Source organism: Nomascus leucogenys, chromosome 2, assembly GCF_006542625.1.
Source record: "Nomascus leucogenys isolate Asia chromosome 2, Asia_NLE_v1, whole genome shotgun sequence".
Classification (NCBI taxonomy): Eukaryota; Metazoa; Chordata; class Mammalia; order Primates; family Hylobatidae; genus Nomascus; species Nomascus leucogenys.
In genome coordinates, this window is record NC_044382.1 from 64,925,430 (window position 1) to 64,942,563 (window position 17,134).

Consider the following 17,134-nt stretch of genomic DNA (forward strand, 5'->3'; position numbering starts at 1 on the left):
ACATTAAGAAAAGTCTAATGAATTCCCAGCATTAGCAACTAAAAGTTGAACTTTTCAGCCTTGCTTACTCTATAAGTTGCTCCTTAAACTTACCCTTTGCTGGCTCTGAGCTGATTCCCTCAATGCCCATCCATCCTCATGTCCTCATTTCACTTCCTCACCCCAATCCAGGTCCCACTTCTGCTTCTCTCCCACTTGTTCCTTCCCCTGTCCTCTTCTCCTTGAATGTTTACAGATCACCATTCAGCAATGCTCTTCCTGGCTGTAACCAGCCCTCAGGAACCCTCTTCCAGAGGGAAACCCCACCTTTGCTCTACCCTAACCTCACAGATGGGACCCAAACACAAACTACCATCAACAAAAAGTTGAGCATCAAGTGAGACCAAGAATCGATGTGTTTCAGAAATGGAAGGTTGGAATCTCCCTGGGAACTAATCAGATGAATGATCAAGGACTAGACAAGATGGTGGACACCATGTAATAGATCTGAATCCACGGGTAATGAGAGTTTGGTATTGAGATAATAGCTGATAATGAAAAGGAACAGATTCTTGATGAGGGAGGAGGACATTTCTCAACAAAGAGAAAATTGTCTTAGCAAAACAATGGTTTGGTCAGAAAGTGACACTGCATGCCCAGATTCCAGCATCTGGGGAGCAGCCCTTTGCTGACAAAATTGGGACCTCACAGTGAGGTGACACAGGAGATACTTGGGACTATAGTCTATGTCATGACCTTAGCAAGAAAGTAGATGGCAAGCTGAGGCTGTTTTTCACTTCTCCAAGGAGCCCCACCTCAGTTGAGGAAGTTAATACACTCCTAACCAACATTTATTGAGTATGTGTGCCAGTCCCTGAGATGAACACTTAACATTCACCAGCTGATTTCATCTTCACCACCACCCCATGAGCTAGGTTCCAGTTTTACTGTATTTTATATAAGAAGACACTGAGGCTCAGAGAGATTAGGGAACTTGCTCACTGCCACCCTAGTACTAAGTGGTGAAGCCAGAACACGGCCCCAGCTTGGTCTGACTTTATCCACATTCCTAATCATACTACCAAGCTCCTGACCATTTGAGTGTGTCATGGTGGCTAAGCAGTAAGAAAAGGACAGATGTAAATAGTGGGTGTTCATGAACATTTATTTTAAAAATGTAAAGTGGGATCTATTTAAAGAAAAATATGAAGTAAAAATAGTACAAGTTTGGATTGGCCTAAATCTTGAAGGTGAAATGAAAACTACCAGAGGCTGGTAAGCTCTGAAATTGCACGTAGCAGGCCTCAGGAAACAGTGCTATTGGGTATGTTTAAGGAGCAACAGAGAATAATGAGGAGTTTCTAACATGTTAAAACAATTCCCCACTGTTAGACCGAGTAAGCGTCCCCATGTACCGCAGCTATTCTGACCTTGTGTTGCATGCCAATGTCAATAGCTGTTGTCACCAGTGGATGGGCCTTCCGTTTGGTACTTAGAGATTCTCTTTATGCACTTAAAAGGCATCATTAGTACCAAGTGGCTATTAAAGCAGTCTTGCTGTTCAGAATGATTTTCTGAAGCAAATGCAGAGGAAACATGTTGAGGGTTGAAGTCATTAGCTGTGACCACAGAAGGACTGACGGTGGGCAATTGTGCCATTAATCTTGATAAGCGGAAGTGTGAACAATTCATAAAATTTGCTTGGTGAGGTAGCTCCCTAAATGGACACCGGAGTGAATGACCCCATGTCTTTGCTCTAGGTAAGAGGGGCACGTGTAAGCTGTGACCTCAACTTGGCATAATGAGTGGTGGGGACCCAACAGTGACTTCAGGCCTTGCTGGAGAGGCAGGCCTGTGGCAGGGCTGGCTGGAGTATAGGAGTAGGAAGGCAGTTACAGCTGACATTTTATATAATCCTTGCTGTGGGCCAGACATAGTTCTCGTGCTTTAGATATGAACTGTTTAATCCTCACAAAGTGCTGTGAGGTAGGTACTATGATTATTCCCTGTTTAGAGATGAGAAAACTGAGGTCTAGAGAGGATATGCCACTTGCATGAGGATGCACAGCTAGTAAATGGTAGAGCTGGGATTCGAACCCAGATGGTTTGGATTCAGGGGCTGTGTGTTTACTACTTTGCTATACAGCATCTTAGAGTGGGTATGCTTCTTCTGCCTTCATATGGGCTTTGGGCTCACACAGATCTGTATTTGAACCCTAACTCTGCCACTTCTCGGTTGTTGGACCTTTGACAAGTGACCTCGCTTACTTAAAACTCAGTTTCGGCTGGGCGCAGTGGCTCACGCCTGTAATCCCAGCACTTTGGGAGGCCGAGGAGGGTGGATCACAAGGTGAAGATATCCAGACCATCCTGGCCAACATGGTGAAACCTTGTCTCTACTAAAAGTACAAAAATTAGCTGGACGTGGTGGTGGGTGCCTGTAGTCCCAGCTACTTGGGAGGCTAAGGCAGGAGAATTGCTTGAACCCGGGAGGCGGAGGTTGCAGTGAGCCAAAATCGTGCCACTGCATTCCAGCCTGGTGACAGAGCGAGACTCCATCTCAAAAAAAAAAAAAAAAAAAAAAATACTCAGTTTCTACATTTTTCTACATTTGTAGAGAGGAGAGTTTTTATGAAATTATGTGAAGTGTCGGGCAATTAACAGTGCTTGAACACATATCACTGCCCTCTTCTTCCACACTGAAGGTACAGATCCTGCACTTGCCAGGCTAGGACACTGAAGGGGGAATGTGGATGCACAGAAGGAGGCTTCCTCAACCACAACCTCCATGGCGAGGGGCCAGCTTAGACCACTGGCCAGAAAGACAGTGCCCTCTTCCCTGTCACCTGCTTCCTAACTGGCCTCTTCTATTTGGGTTATAGATTAGTCTAATATGGATTGGATATTTGTGTCTGCCTAAAATTCATATGTTGAAGCCCTAACCCCTAATGTGACTGTATTTGGAGAAAGAGCCTATTAAGAGATGACAACGGTTAAATGAAGTAATCAAGGTAGGGCCGTGATCTAATAGGGCCAGTTCCCTTAGAAGAAGAGCCAGAGACACCAGGGCTCTGTGTCTCCTCCGTGTGAGCACGTAGCTGTCACAAGCTGTCCACAGTCCACAAAGTGGCTGTCCACAAGCCAGGAAGAAAGCCCTTACCAGGAACTGAATCAGCTAGTACCTTGATCTGGGACTTCCCAGGCTCCAGAACTGTGAGAAAATAAATGTTTGTTGTTTAAGCCAACCAGCCTTTGGTGCTTTATTATGGCAGCCTGAGTTGAGCATTGTATTATGATCCCATGTTGAATGGGAGAGTAAAGTCTGGAAGTGCATTCAAAACTTGACTTTCACCAGTAATCCAAATCTGGTAAAGATGGCTATAAATTCTTTGCTACTCCCGCCGTGGAGCAGTAGAGTCAAATTCCCCTCGTCTTGAATCTGGATAGGCTCTAGTGACTTGTTTGACCAAAAGAATACCACAGAAGTGGTGTTCTGGGACTTCTGAGGATGGGTCAGAAGAAGCCTTGCAACTTCATCTCGACCTTAGGGGATAATTGCTGTTGAAACGCAGCCTGCCATCACATGAGAAAACTCAAGTAACCCAAGGAAAGCCTTGTAGGGGGTGAAACCAGGATCCTCCTTGGAAATGGATCCTCTAGCTCCAATAGAGCCACCTCTTCTAATAGCACATGGAACAGAAACAAATCCCTCCTACTGAGCCCTACCCAAATTACAGACTCTTTAGAAATGCCAATGATTATTGTAGGTTCTTTCAGCCATTATGCTTGGGGGTGATTTTTCCATTGCAATTCATAACTGGAACTTCAAGAAACACTTCCAGAACACCTCTACCTCTGCTCAAAGCCACCTCTGAACTGCCCCAGGGCTGAATTTGTTAGCTCATGTGCTGAGGATCTCCTGTGTTGGGGAGTCTCCTCCCACCACCTGGGATAGGTGACAGGCAGAGCTGAAGGATGCCTCTCCTGGCTAAACACAGGCCTTGAATGTCCAGGGTTACATTCAGCTTTGAGATCCTCACAAGCCATGTTGTAAATTGTGAATATCAGACCCCATTTTACCGTGGGGGGAACATGGAAAGCATAGGGCTAAGGGAGAAGCCACAGGCTTTTAGACTTTCAGTCTTCCAATTTCCTCTCCACCCCTCTGCCCATCCACAGCTTCTAGAAAATGCTGAGCCTGGAAAGAGAAACAGCCTGGTTGTAGTTCACTGGTTCTCAACCTTAGGTGCACATCAGAATCACTTGGGAGCTTTAAAAAATACTGCTGGGCCCATGCCTAAAGATGGGTTTTAATTGGTCTACTAACAATTTGCCACTGACAATGTGAGCTGGTCTTGACATTAAATAATGCTGAATCTCAGAATACCTAAATTATTCCCTTTTCAAGTCTTCTCCAATCCTCTGGTTACAAAAGAGAAGTCTCTGTTTGGTGCTAACTTGTCTTTAACAACTCTCCAACTCTTGTCATCAACCAAAATTTGGATTTTTGGATATTTGTCTGCACCCAAGTCTCTTGTTGACATGTAATCCCCAATTTTGAGGTGGGGCCTGGTGGGAGGTGATTGGATCATGGGGACAAATCTCTCATGAACAGCTTGGGCCGTCTCCTTGGTGAGGAGTGGGCTCTTGCTCTGAGTTCACATGGGTGTGTGGGCACCTTCTCCTTCATTCACTCTCTCTTGCTCCTGCTTTTGCCATGTGACATGCCTGCTACCCCTTTGCCTTCCACCATGATTGTAAGCTTCCTGAGGCCTCCCTAGAAGCTCAGTAGATAGATGCCAGCACCATGCTTCCTATAAAGCCTGCAGAACCATCAGCCATTTAAACATCTTTTCTTTATAAATTACCCAGTCTCAGGTATTTCTTTATAGTGCTGCAAGAATGGGCTAACACATCCCCACAGCAGCCAGGTGAGAAAACCATAGAGCTTATAAAAGAGGCACATTGCAACCTACCAGGAGAATGCTGAGTCTCAGAGACATTTGGTGACTTGCCCAAGGACTCAGGCCATTGTTCCTCCTTTTCCCCCTGCCCCAACTTAACATTTAATGAAGAAAATTATGCCAATAGAGGGGACCTCTGCCATATAATCAGTAGAGGCCCATTAGACTCCATTCCCCTTTTTTTTTTTTTTTTGAGACAGGGTCTCACTATGTTGCTCAGGCTGGAGTGCAGTGACACAATCATGGCTCACTGCAGCTTCAACATCTTGGGCTCAAGCAAACCTCCTACCTCAGCTTCCTGAGTAGCTGGGACCACAGGTGCATGCCATCACACCCAATTTTTGTATTTTTTATAGATACAGGGCTTCATCATGTTGCCCAGGCTGGTCTCAAACTCCTGAGCTCAAGCAATCTGCCAGCCCCTGCCTCCCAAAGTGCTGGGACTATAGGTGTGAGCCACCGTGCCTGGCTCATTTCTTACTCTGATCCTAGAGTAAAGACAAAACAAGTCCCACTGAGGGTAGGGAGAGGAGGCATGGGAAGGAGGGGAAAGAATGAATTATGGAGAAGATTAAGACCTTTTGGTTTAGAAGGCAACTTTCAAAAGTTACTTGGAGAAGAAAATGGGTTCAAATAAGAAAGAATTTTCTACTACCAAGGTTGCAAGTGGCTGCGCCAGGAGACAGCCACGGTGGAAAGGCCCAGCCCTCATCAGTTCTTTCTTTCGCTTAAGAGTCTTTCTTTCCTTCTGGCTTCCTTCAAATGTTTACAGATTCTTGACTGCATGCTCATGTTTGGGGACAGAATTCTCTTGCACACCACGGTACACGCTACTACTTAGGTGCTTCCAAACCTGAATTCCTAAATCATCTTCAGGCAGCTGGGACATGCAAGTTAGCCTCCTAGTTCTCCTACTCGCCCTCCAGTAAGTACACATCTTTGAGCTTCTGGATGGGGGAAAAAAGAGCTGAACTAGATGAGGAGATTGAATGGGAATCCAGATTAAATCTTGGAGGAAATGTTTGCACCTGTTACTGGGATGTGATGTACTCTTGGCCAACAGCAGGTGTCCTAAGCCCTCCTGTTGAGCTTAGAGTCTGGCCACTCAAGGTTCATCAACCACTATGCAGATCAGAGGCCCATCAGGCCACCTGGGGTGTTTGTTAATAAGACAGACCTCTCAGCCCACATCCTAGTGTGATTCTTTGATCTTTAGCTGATTTTGATGGTAGAATCCATGGGCTACATTTTGCCAAACACTGACCAGGGGTGACTCAGACAGTGTGTCCCCGGAAAATGTGGGCAACGGGATAGGTAGAGATGTTCTTGGCCAGGATGCAGGGGTGGGTCCAGGAGGTACCATAAGTTTTTTCCCATTGGACATTTTGGAGAGGGAAGGAGGGCAACGTGGGAGTCCAGGGCATGAAATAATAGACTCTAGACGTTTAGAGTCTCAGAAATAGATGGTCTTGTTAATAATTAAATAAAGAAATCTTAAAATAATAGAATACATTTGTAGTATAACTTAGTGGTTAAAGAATCAGTCTTGCATAGAGCCTGCCTCTTTACTTGGTAGCTGGATAACTGACATCAAGTTACTTAACCTCTCTGAGCCTATTTCCTCATTCATTAGTGGGGCATACTGTTAGGTGTAATATAATATGTCTTTGGACTATTGTGACATATGAGTCAGCACATTTAAAAGAGCTGGTGCAAGAGACTAAATGTGTGTGTCTTCTCAAAATGTATATGTTGAAATCTAATCTACAGTGTGATGGTATCTGGAGCTGAGGACTTTGGGAGATAATTAGGTAACGAAATTGAAGCCTTCGTGAATGGGATTAGTGACCTTATAAAAAAGACTTCAGAGGGTTCTTTTGCCCCTTCCATAGCATGATGATGCAGTAAGGTGCTGTCTATGAACCAGGAAGCAGACCCTCACCAGATGCTGAACGTGCTGGCACCTTGGACTTCTCAGCCTCCAGAAATGTAAGCAACACCTTTCTGTTTTTTATGAGTCATCCAGCTTATGGTACTCTGTAAAATAGCAGTCCAAACAGACTAAGACACATGGCATTGAGTCTGACACATGGTAAGGGCTCTAGAAGTTCTTATTATCATTAACAGGATCATAGAATCTTAAAACTAGAAGTGATCACAGAGATCATCTAGTGAATCCAGTGTCCATCTAGTGACACTGGCAGGAAAGAAAGAAATAAAGGAAGACACTGGCTGTGCTGGGGGTCGGGGGCGGGGCTCCCCTGGGTGGCTTCCCCTCAACTCCAGAGGGCCTAGCCCCTGGTTGCTGCACAGCTGAGGGAAGGGCCACTTTATCCATAGAAGGAGTTTGGAGGTCCAGCTTGTATACATCCTACAAACCTGAGAACTTCAACTTCCTGCATTTACCAACATTTACTTTGCAGAGTTCACAGTCCAGCTGTCTGTGGGCACTAGCAGGCTCAGCCGAAGAGAGCAGGGCTGCATCCTCCCTCCCCTTGCTCTGGTGTTTAATCAAGACAGTATTCAAAATATGATTCTGGGAGATTATATTGGGAGATTTGCAGGAGGCTCTCGTGGGGGGAGGGGCAGAGACGGTGGGAACAGATTACCACTGGGGGCTTGAGGCCAGGATAATCACAGGCTCAGACGTGCCATTCTCAGGCCCTTCTCCTAGACCCCTGGAGCTCACCATCAGCTCTGGAGGAGATACTGAGCAGCAGGATGGAGAACTAGATCATCGCTGTATTTTACAGTGGCAGAACTAGGAGGGGAAGGGGCTTGTCCAAGCCACAAAACAAGGTGGTAACACAATTGAGAAGGTAAAGCAGGTTTCTGGGATGCCAGGCTGCCCTTCAGCCCTTCTCACACCCCACTGTCTCCAGCCAACTAGGATCAGACCTCTGAGATAACCCTAGGCTGCAGGCTCCTGCTTTGGGCTGGGGAAGGCAGGGAGAGGCTAGCCCACCCAGGCAAGAGATGTTTCTTGCAGCTGGAGAGACAACCTCCTGGGGTCCTGGGTGGTGAAGTAGGGCAACTTGGGAAGGCCTCCTTTCCCAAGGTTAGAGCTGAACTGCTGGAGGCCGTGTGCAGGTGAGATTCCCCCTAACCCCCACCTTCTGGATCCCAGACCCTGCTCAGCCACATGAACTGAGTTTAGTGGGGTCCCTTCTCCAATCTGGTCTTCAGCTTCCCATCTCCAAGTGTTGACTCTCTGATTCTAAGGACCCCTCTCCCCTCCACGAAATGTCTCTCTAGGGCCCTACTCTCAATTGGAAGCCCCAGGACGCCTCTGCCGCCTCTGCAGTCTCCGGAGGGGTCTACCTGGCCCCCTAGTAGGGGGTGGGGTCGAGAGTGCCTTGAAAGAAACCTCCAGCTAATGCTCTTTATTACAAGCGTTAATCCGGCAAAGCCGACTGGAAATAATGTTTATCTTTTCGCAGTTTAATTTTCCGGACCCTAAGCCGCGGGTCAGCGAGGGCGACTGGAGGGTCCCTGGGGAGGTTGGGGGTTGGAGCAGCTGTTGCCCAGGAACAAAACGAAAGCAAAGAGGGGTCTCCCAGAGGAAGCGCGGGCGGGTGTTCAGGCGGGCGAGCGGGAACCGAAAAGGGACATTGACCCGGGTGGAAAGCTGGAGTTGGTCTCCACCACGGACGGCTGTGACCCTGAGCTGGTCACCTGCCCTCCCGTTTGGGCTTAACTTTCTCATCCTAAGAGGAGGTTTGTAGTTTTTGTAAGTCATGATCTCTAAAGTCCCTTTCGACAGCAAAGCTGTCTTTTCCATAGAGAAAGGCTAGGAGGTGGAGCGCTGCTTCTGCTTCCCTAGCATTTCCAACCTCCACATTTCCCCTCATCGTCCTCTAAAGGTCTTCAATTCTCCTGCCCAGGAGGCGGACTCTGCTCGCCTGGATTTCAGTGACTGATAGTCTGGCATCCGCGCTGGTCTGGAAGGCCTGGCCTGGCCGGGACCCGGCTTTGGAAACGCAGCTCCCCAGGGATCTAGGCCTTGGGCGCACACCCCAGCTGCCTTTCCTCCTGCCTTCCCGCCCCATCTGCTCTTCGGAGCTCCCCTCAAGGGCACTGCCCCGGGTCCCTGCTTCCCTGCGAGCAGTGGTGCGCTCACTCCCTGGCTAACCCAAAGCCACTAGACGCGGGACGCGAACGCAGGCAGCCTCCCCCAGCCAGCATTGCGCGGGCGTCTTTAAATCTCCTACCCCCAACCCCGCCGCTCGACACTCCTAGCAAGGGGGACAAAGACCCCCTCCCCTGCCCGTCAGTTCCCATTGGTTGGCCTGTACCGGAAGTGTTTGCTGACACTTTTGATAAAACGGGAAGAATGCCCCTCTCGCCTCACACCGCCCCTGAAAGCTGCCTGACCTCCCCATTAGGTTCAGTTCCATCGGAGGAGCGCGGTCCTCATCACCTCCCCCAATAAACTTACAACCTGAGTACGAACCCGGAAACAGATGCAGTTTCCAGATAAACATCCTGACAAGTCCCACCACTTCCCATGCGCATGACCCGCGAGGTGGTCAGCTTGGCTCCAATGATTGGTTACGCAGCGGTTAGTCCGCTGAGCTGCAGGCGCCACGGCCTTGTCCGTTACCTTGTCAGTTTCTTTCCTAGCTACTAAAGGAACTGAGGTATGCAGCCCACGCCGCGCTGTCGCAAGAACCCCTGGCCGCAATGCACACCGACCTCTCCAAGCACCCCTGGCAAAGATAGGCCACACTACATGGGTTCGGACTGATTATTTTTAAGGACACAAGGGCTTAGGAGGGGGAGAAGACGCACAGGGTCCTTAGTGGCCAGGTCAGTGATGAAGTTACAAAGTGAGTTGGGGTGGTGGAGGTGAGAGACAGGGGTGAGCAGGAGAGGAAGCCTTGCTGAATCCAGAGGAGGAAGAGAGACTTGGTAGAGTCGGTGGGTGGGGCAGACTCCCAGCCTCCCACTTGGCCTTCCCCAAGGTGCCCTGCCATCTCCTCCGTGGGGTCTGCTAAGGTACAAGTCGGCCCACCACCCCAGCTGTGCGTGCAAGGACAGCTGCTAGGAGGGTTTCTGTGTGTCTGTCTCTCAGGCAAAGTGAGAGCTCCTGGTCCCTGGCAAGGTCTGGCAGCTTCTTAACCTGGAGATGAATTCCAAACGTGGGGCCCATTTCCAAGATTCTTTCGCAAATCGCAGCCATTGCGCTAACCTGCTGAGAGAGGAAAGGTTGATTAAAACCCAAAGGCTGCTTAGTGGCAATTCTTAGGAAACCTCTGGGTCAGCCATGTCTCTTCTGAAGGCAAGCAAAGGGTCTAGAGGCAATTAGCTTGCCAGAGGTAATGTTTGGATCCGTTGTGTAAATTCAAATAACAGTGTAACCCACTTTTCTAAGCCAGCAGCTAATCCTGAGAGAAATTACTACAAAGAGCAGAATCTGACAGTAATTGCTGGAGGCTGCCTCATGCTTGGGGAATGTCCCTTTGTGGGATGAAATTCCCTTCCACCAGGTCCTTAACACAGTGAAAGAACCAGCCAGCATCAGGGGACACTGATTGGCAGTCACTGGCCTGCCTGGGGATGAGCCCTTGGTAGAGTGCTCTCTAGGGACAGTACCAATCTGGGACCTGAAGCTGTTGACCGCAGGGGCATGTCTACAACTTTCCAGGGGTTTTGGTGGGACACAGAGAGGGCTGCAAGCTGGACTTAAGCACTGACCTTAAATCTGTGGTGTGCGTCTGGCCCACAATCTTATACTTCTCCAAAAGCCCTGGTGCCTGTGCAACCCTAGTAAACACTCTGAGCAGCACAGCAGGGGACCAGCGAGTCTCCTCGGAAGGGCAGGCAGGGGACAAGGGCGATTGTGTTAGAGGAGCATGGTGATGCACACCTGGTGGATTTGGCAGTACACTGGACCACACGAATGCAGAGATCCTGGTTGTCCATCTCTCGAACGGCTTTCTAAGTGATTCTAGGTAAATTACAGTCTGCCTGTGAGTTTATTATTATTTGGATTTTAAATAAGGGAGTACTAGAACCTATCTCTACGCTTCCGTCTGAAAGAGTGCTGTAAAGCAATCTCCCCTCAGGTCTGTGGGAGACCTGGGCAGACGGGAATGGCAGAGGGTGTGCAATTGCCGGGCAGGGAGGTGGATGGGTGTCTTTTGCATAGATACTCCCAGAGCCCTTGGGGGCCCACTACCTTCTGCTCCAGACGGGTACTGGCACTGCAATACAGGCTCGCTCCTCCGCGGGCACGGCGCACAGTTCAGCGGTAGTCCCTGCAGGGCAAACCTGGGGTTTCCAAAGGCTTTGGCTATGCAGGAAGTCTCGTCGCACGCGGAGTCTCTGGGGACTGAGAGTCGCCGGGCAGAGGCAGGAGGCTGTCCGGGAATCATATGGCACTCGGGACTTCGTGGCCTAGGCCGGGATGGGGGTGCACCTTCGACAGCGCTGGCTGCCGCGGTGTGCGCCAGAGACCAGATGCGCGGTTTCTCCACGCATGGATAGTGCATGGTCAACCTAGGGCCGCCTGTCTCCGCCGCGAGGAAGTCAGCTTCTTCCGATCCGGAACGGTCATTGAAGGAGAAGCTGGGAGCGGCCAGGCCGCACTCCCTGCGCTCCAATCGTCCCTCTCGAGCTGCAGCGCACGGCCCAGGAAGCGACTGCGCGCCCTTTCGGAACTCCGTCAGCCTGTCCGCAGCTGTGGCCACCACCTCCTCGTCTTCAGCTTCCTCCTCCTCCTCCTCCTCCTCTTCCTCCAGGTCTTCCAGGTCACTCAGCCGGAGCCCCCGGGCCTCCTGGCTAACAGTAACGTCTGCAGGAAATCAAGAGCGAGTGAGAAAAGCCCCAGGGCCCAAAGGAAATCCGAGGAATGCCCATTCCTGAGAAGCTTTTAGCAAGAAGCGCCCTGCACTCAGGGCATCCACGGTGTAATTAACCAGACCTGCCGTACCATCCCTTGCACTTGTCCCAGGGTTGTTGGCCGCCTGTCCCTGGGAAAGAATTCCTGCCCCAGCCCTGCCCCCACCCTTTAGCGGACTCCTCTAGCGAGCAGTGCCAAGCCAAGGAAATGCCACTTGGTGCTGCCTGAGCTCTGGATCTCAGTTTCTCAATTGTGAAAAACCAGGGGGCAGTTTTTACTCGATTTTAACATCTACAAGGGGCTGCTGTTATATCATTTGATTCAGCAAATATTTACTGAGCCCCAGCTATGTGCCTGCCATCATTTAGGTATGAGGTGTGTAGGGCATATGGCAGCGAGTAAGGCTTCTGGTGGAGCTGGCATTCTAGAGAGGGAGTTGGGTATGTAAACTTTTTCGCAGTGACAAGTATGGCAAAGGAAATCCAAACAGACTGGCAGAACAGAAAATAACTGGGAGGCTATTTTGGTTTGGGTGAGGCAGGAAGAACTTTAGGAGGTAACACTTTGATGTCAAGAAGAAGCCGGTTGTGTAGAGAATTACAGGTAGAAGGCAGTGCACAGGCTAATGCTGTGAGACCGGCAGGGAAGTGCAAGGGTAAGTCTGAGGACCTTCCAGAAAATCTACCCTACAGGGCAGCTTTTGAAAGACCAAACTGCTTGAAGACTTGTAAAACCCTTAAGGTGGGGTGGTGAACGTTTTCAGTACCTTTGGTGTCAGCATTTAGGCAGCCTAGTGAGTCCTCCTCTCCTCCCTCTGCCTTCCTCTCCTCCCCACCTTTGTTCTTGGGCGCCCACGTCATTTTGTTCTCTTTCTTGAGGCGCCGGCGTGCGTTGGCGAACCAGGTGGACACCTGGGTGAGGGTCATCTTGGTGATGATGGCCAGCATGATCTTCTCACCCTTAGTGGGGTAGGGGTTTTTGCGGTGCTCATTGAGCCAGGCCTTGAGTGTACTGGTGGTCTCCCGGGTCGCATTCTTTCGGCGACCCGCGCCACTCAATTCCACTGCACCATACCTGTCGGGGAGAACCTGGCTCGCATTCTAGAAGAGGAACAAGGAACCGCAGGCAGAGGACAGTCTGTGGCATGGAAGTGTGGTTCAGCTCCCTCCCTCTCCCCTGTCCCCATCCACCCTACCTTGGCAGTGGGGGAGGAAAGACTCACGGTGCCAGTCACCAAGGCCCTTCACTCCTTACCGTTCATATTGGTACTGCCCCAGAGTCCGCTCATATGGATAATAGGCTCCTGGTTGTGCCAGGCTGGATGTAAAACTCCCTGCAGCCTCCTTAAATTCATACTGTGGATTCTGGAGGGAGAGGAAAAGAGAATTCATGACTACAGTTGGGGAGGGGGCACATCGGGTGGTAGCTAAGGGTCTGGTTCAAATCCCAGTATGGCCACTGGTACTGGTTGTGTGACCTTGGGCACAGTTGCTTAACCAGTTGCTTAACCACTCGGTGCCTCAATTTCTTCCTTGGTAAAATGGGGATAATGGTACTTATAGGTTATTGAAGAAGACCATGCTGGCAGAATGCTTGGCAGAATCCCTGGTGCAGAATAAGCAGTACTTAAATATTAGCTGCTGTTATTACTGTACCACTTGTCCCTCCCTCCTTTCCCCCATTACCCACCCCCTGACCCCCGCCCCACAACACACACCAGCTGGGGCACTTCCTGCTTTACTCTTCTTCAGGAGCTTTTCTCTGACCCTTTGTATCTCTGTGACACTGGGCAAAGTATTTGAACTCCTGTGCACCTCTATTTCCTCGTTCAAAAATTGAGATTAATGATTACTTGCCTACCTCACAGAATTAATAGAAGTATAAATGTTTTCTAAACAGTATGAAGTTCTGCAAACTGTAAGATACTGTATTTTTTTGTCCTCCTTATACACAGTCCTAACCATTTCCTTTCCTCGGGAGGTGTGGGTCTTTCCTTGACTTTCTCTGGATTTCACCTGTCTCTACTGCTCACGCCCCTGGGACTCCACCCCTGTACTCACCAGTGCCCCATACAGTGTGGGGGGCTCCGGGCTATAGGGCAGGTAGCCAGGGTAGCTCTGGGCAGCTGCAGCGGCCGCATAGGGGGCTCCATAGATGCCCAAGGCAGCGCCCAGCTCTGGTCGCGCACTGCCCAGCAGTCGACTATCGTAGGGTGCGCAGCAGAGAGCGGGTGTTGGGGTGGAGCCTGATGCCACATCTGAGACCGAGCATTGGGTAGATTCACAGCATGTGGTGCTGGAACTTGCCGACACCAGAAACTACAGGGGCAAGAAAGAGGGCACTGGAGGTCAGAGACCCCCGCCTTCCACCCGCCTCATGCTGGCGGGAGCTAGAAACAAAGAGGGGAAAATCAGATTGTTCCTTCATTCATTCCTTCATTATATATTAACTAAATGCCACCTGGGCTGAGCATTCTGTTAGGTGCTGAGACGAGAATTATAAAAGGCATTTTAACCAAACTGCCCTTATAGATGCTCCTACTCCATTGCTAAGGCCCAGAGCCCCAGGAGGCCCGGAAAATGTGAACGTTCTGAAACCGGAATTAAGGACACCAAACCCTCAGCCCCCTTCCCTACCCTCCTCACAGGATCCTGCAAAGGCGGAGCTAGAAGGTGGCCTTAGAGACCATTATTAACGTCTCATTCCTGCTCCCATTTTATAGATTGGGAGTGGAGGATCAGAGAGAGTATGAGACTAGTCTAAGATCACACAGCAGGTCAAAGGTCGAGCCGGCACTAGACAACAGGAAAATACACTCAGAACTCTAGAGAAAAGCTGGAGAACAGTGGAGGATGTGTCCGCAGAACTTTCCCAGGAAACCCTTGTCATTGCACAACATCCACTTTGGTTTGGAAAATCGAGGGAACCGTAGAGCTCGGGCCCGCCCAAGGAAGGGGTAGGAGAATAGCCGAGGTCAACAAATGAACAACAATATGGTGAGATGGACAGCGTTATAACCTACAAGTTCTTTTTCCTTCCTTCCTTCCTTCCTTCCTTCCTTCCTTCCTTCCTTCCTTCCCTCCCTCCCTCCTTCCTTTCTTCTTTCTTTCTTTCTCTCTCTCTTTCTTTCTTTTTCTTTCTTTTTTCTTTTGTTTTCTTTCTTTTCTCTTTTCTTTTCTTTTCTTTTTTTCTTTCTTTTCTTTCTTTCTTTCTCTCCCAGGCACCTCAGACTTCTGTATAGGAGGAGGCCTGACTGGGAGATCCCTGTGATCCCACCCACCTCACTGAGCGCGTGGTCAGAGTGCCCATGTTTCAGGTCACAAGATTTTCTAGCCTGCACTCCGGGGTGAAACGTTCTCATTTAGGGTTTGGGGATGTCAGAGGAGGCTGTGACACATTACCCTGGTCCTTGCTTCTTCTGGCTTCCCCCAGGACACAAAAGGAGGAAGATCAGAGGCAGGCGCCGTGCACTAGGCACTCCATCCACCCAGTCTGTCTCCTATCCCCCATAGAGGCGCCTCTTACCTGGGAAGCGCCGCGGTACGGGTGTCCAAAGTGTGGGAAGGACATGGTGGCTGTCCCTGGCCCGTCTCTCTCTTCCCTTTCGAGTTCCCGTCTCAGCCCAGCTGTTCGGCGCCCCCAGCAGTGCGGCGTCTCAGTTCCTTACACCGCTGCGGGTGCCCAGCGCCGGTTCCTCCTCCTGGTTGGCCCCAGTGGAGGCAGAGCCGAGGGCAGCCCGGCTGCCGAACCCTGCGCTCCGGAAGGCGCCCCTCCGGCCCGTGGGGTCCGGAAGACAGAAGGGCCCATGGATGGGCAGGGGAAGGAAGAAGATGCGGGTTCCCAAAGGCGCGTGGTGGTGAGGTGAGGCGCGGCGCGGCGCGGGGCTGTGAAGCTCCGGAGGTGTCCCAGTCCAAGGTGGCCAGAGGCTCAATGTGACGTCACGGTAATCCCGGGCCGCCAGACGGGACCCCGGGCCCCGGGGCCCTGGGCCACCAAGCGTGCCAAGCGCAGCCAGCCCGTGCGCGCGCGCGCACTCTCACCCACACTCACACTTGCTCCGGGAGGTTTGTGCAGCTGGCGAGGAACGTCAAAAACCCTGACCCTCTCTGCTCAGCGCTGAATCCTACCCCTTTTCGCCTGAAGCTCACGCGCGCGCGCACACACACACAACCTCTCCAAATTACCTGGGAGAAGTAGGAGAAACGCCTCCCTCTGAGCCGCCCAGGCCCCGGGCGCAGCGCGCTCACCTCCTCCCCTGCGGCCCGGAGGAGGCAAGAGGCAATCGGGGCGGCGAGGGAGGAGAGAATACAAAAGAAGAGACAGGAGAAAAGTGGGGGAGAAAGGCAAGAGGGAGAAGGAGGAGGGGAGAGGGGAGACAGGAGTCTGAGTGAACAGAGGCGCGCGGGGGAGGGGGAGGGAGCTGGGGTGGGCGAAGGCTGGGCGGAGGCTGAGCACTGGCAGGTGGAGGAGAGCAGAAGCCCGGGGGAGAAGCCTCCAGCCCGGTTCCTCCGCCCCTGCGCTGAAGGAAAGTTTGTTCACGCCACAGGCCCGGCTCTCGTTGGAGAAGCTCCGGCCAGCGTCGGTGGATACCACTGGCCCGCCCATCTTTGTCCTCGGGGATCTGGTTCCCCGCCTCAGCCTCCCCAGGACTCGGGCTAGATAACGGCTCTCCAAGCCCTGGCCTGGCCCAGGGCCTTGACCTTGGGGCTTCTCTGCAGCTGCCTGGTCCTCGAGTAGGCCGGATAGCGCCCCCTCGAGGCCGAGGCTCGGGATCCCTCAGATTCCGTCGGGAAACTCGCCAGGTCCGATCCCTGGCAGCCGCAGGCTGCTTGCTAAGATCCCTGGGCATCTCCTCCGAAGGCAAGGCTTGGCTGCCTCGCGCGCGCGCCTCCTGCAGTGGCCGCGGGGCAGCTAGGGAGCCTGAAGAAGGCGCCCGGTCCGGGCTGCAGCCCCTGCGCTCCGCTGGGGGGTGGCGCTGGAGAGCCGCAGTGGAGCGCTCCGGGAGGGCGGCCCATTCCCTGCGCTCTTCCTGGACGCCCGGCTGGGCCCAGCAGTCTGACCACCCCCTCACTCCATCCCAGGGGTCTTCAAAGGGGCACTGGCGGGTGGGCGGTGGCGGGGGTGGGGGAGGCTCGTTGGTACCCAGGAAGGGGCTGCCTCCTCTAGGCTTGGCCCCGAAACAGGGAACCTCCAATTTGCGAGCACGGTAGACTGCACATCTGAAGGCTCAATACTCAGGCCCCAGCTGCCCTTCTGAGAGCCTCCAACCCGCGACGTCTAGGGGTGAAAAGGGACTGTCGGTCTGGTAGGGGAAGGTCTTCGGTGGGCACTGCAGGGATCCAGTGGG

At 51.6% G+C, this 17,134-nt stretch overlaps 1 protein-coding gene across 2 annotated transcripts; it reads right to left on the minus strand.

Annotated features, from left to right (window-relative positions):
- Nucleotides 1-9,676: 9,676 nt before the first annotated feature.
- IRX6 (iroquois homeobox 6) lies at nt 9,677-16,689 on the minus strand. Of its 2 annotated transcripts, none has more exons than XM_012504689.2 (6): nt 15,313-16,689; nt 13,848-14,105; nt 13,042-13,151; nt 12,554-12,861; nt 11,125-11,739; nt 9,677-10,137 (listed from the first exon to the last, which is right to left on the minus strand). In XM_012504689.2, the coding sequence occupies exons 1-6, from the start codon at nt 15,355-15,357 to the stop codon at nt 10,130-10,132; spliced, it is 1,344 nt and encodes a 447-aa protein (XP_012360143.2). In that variant the 5' UTR covers nt 15,358-16,689; the 3' UTR covers nt 9,677-10,129. The 2 variants fall into 2 exon arrangements, with proteins under 2 accessions (XP_012360143.2, XP_003263104.4); XM_003263056.4 differs by having other exon boundaries at nt 9,681-10,134; nt 15,313-15,890.
- Between the last annotated feature and the right edge of the window lie 445 nt (nt 16,690-17,134).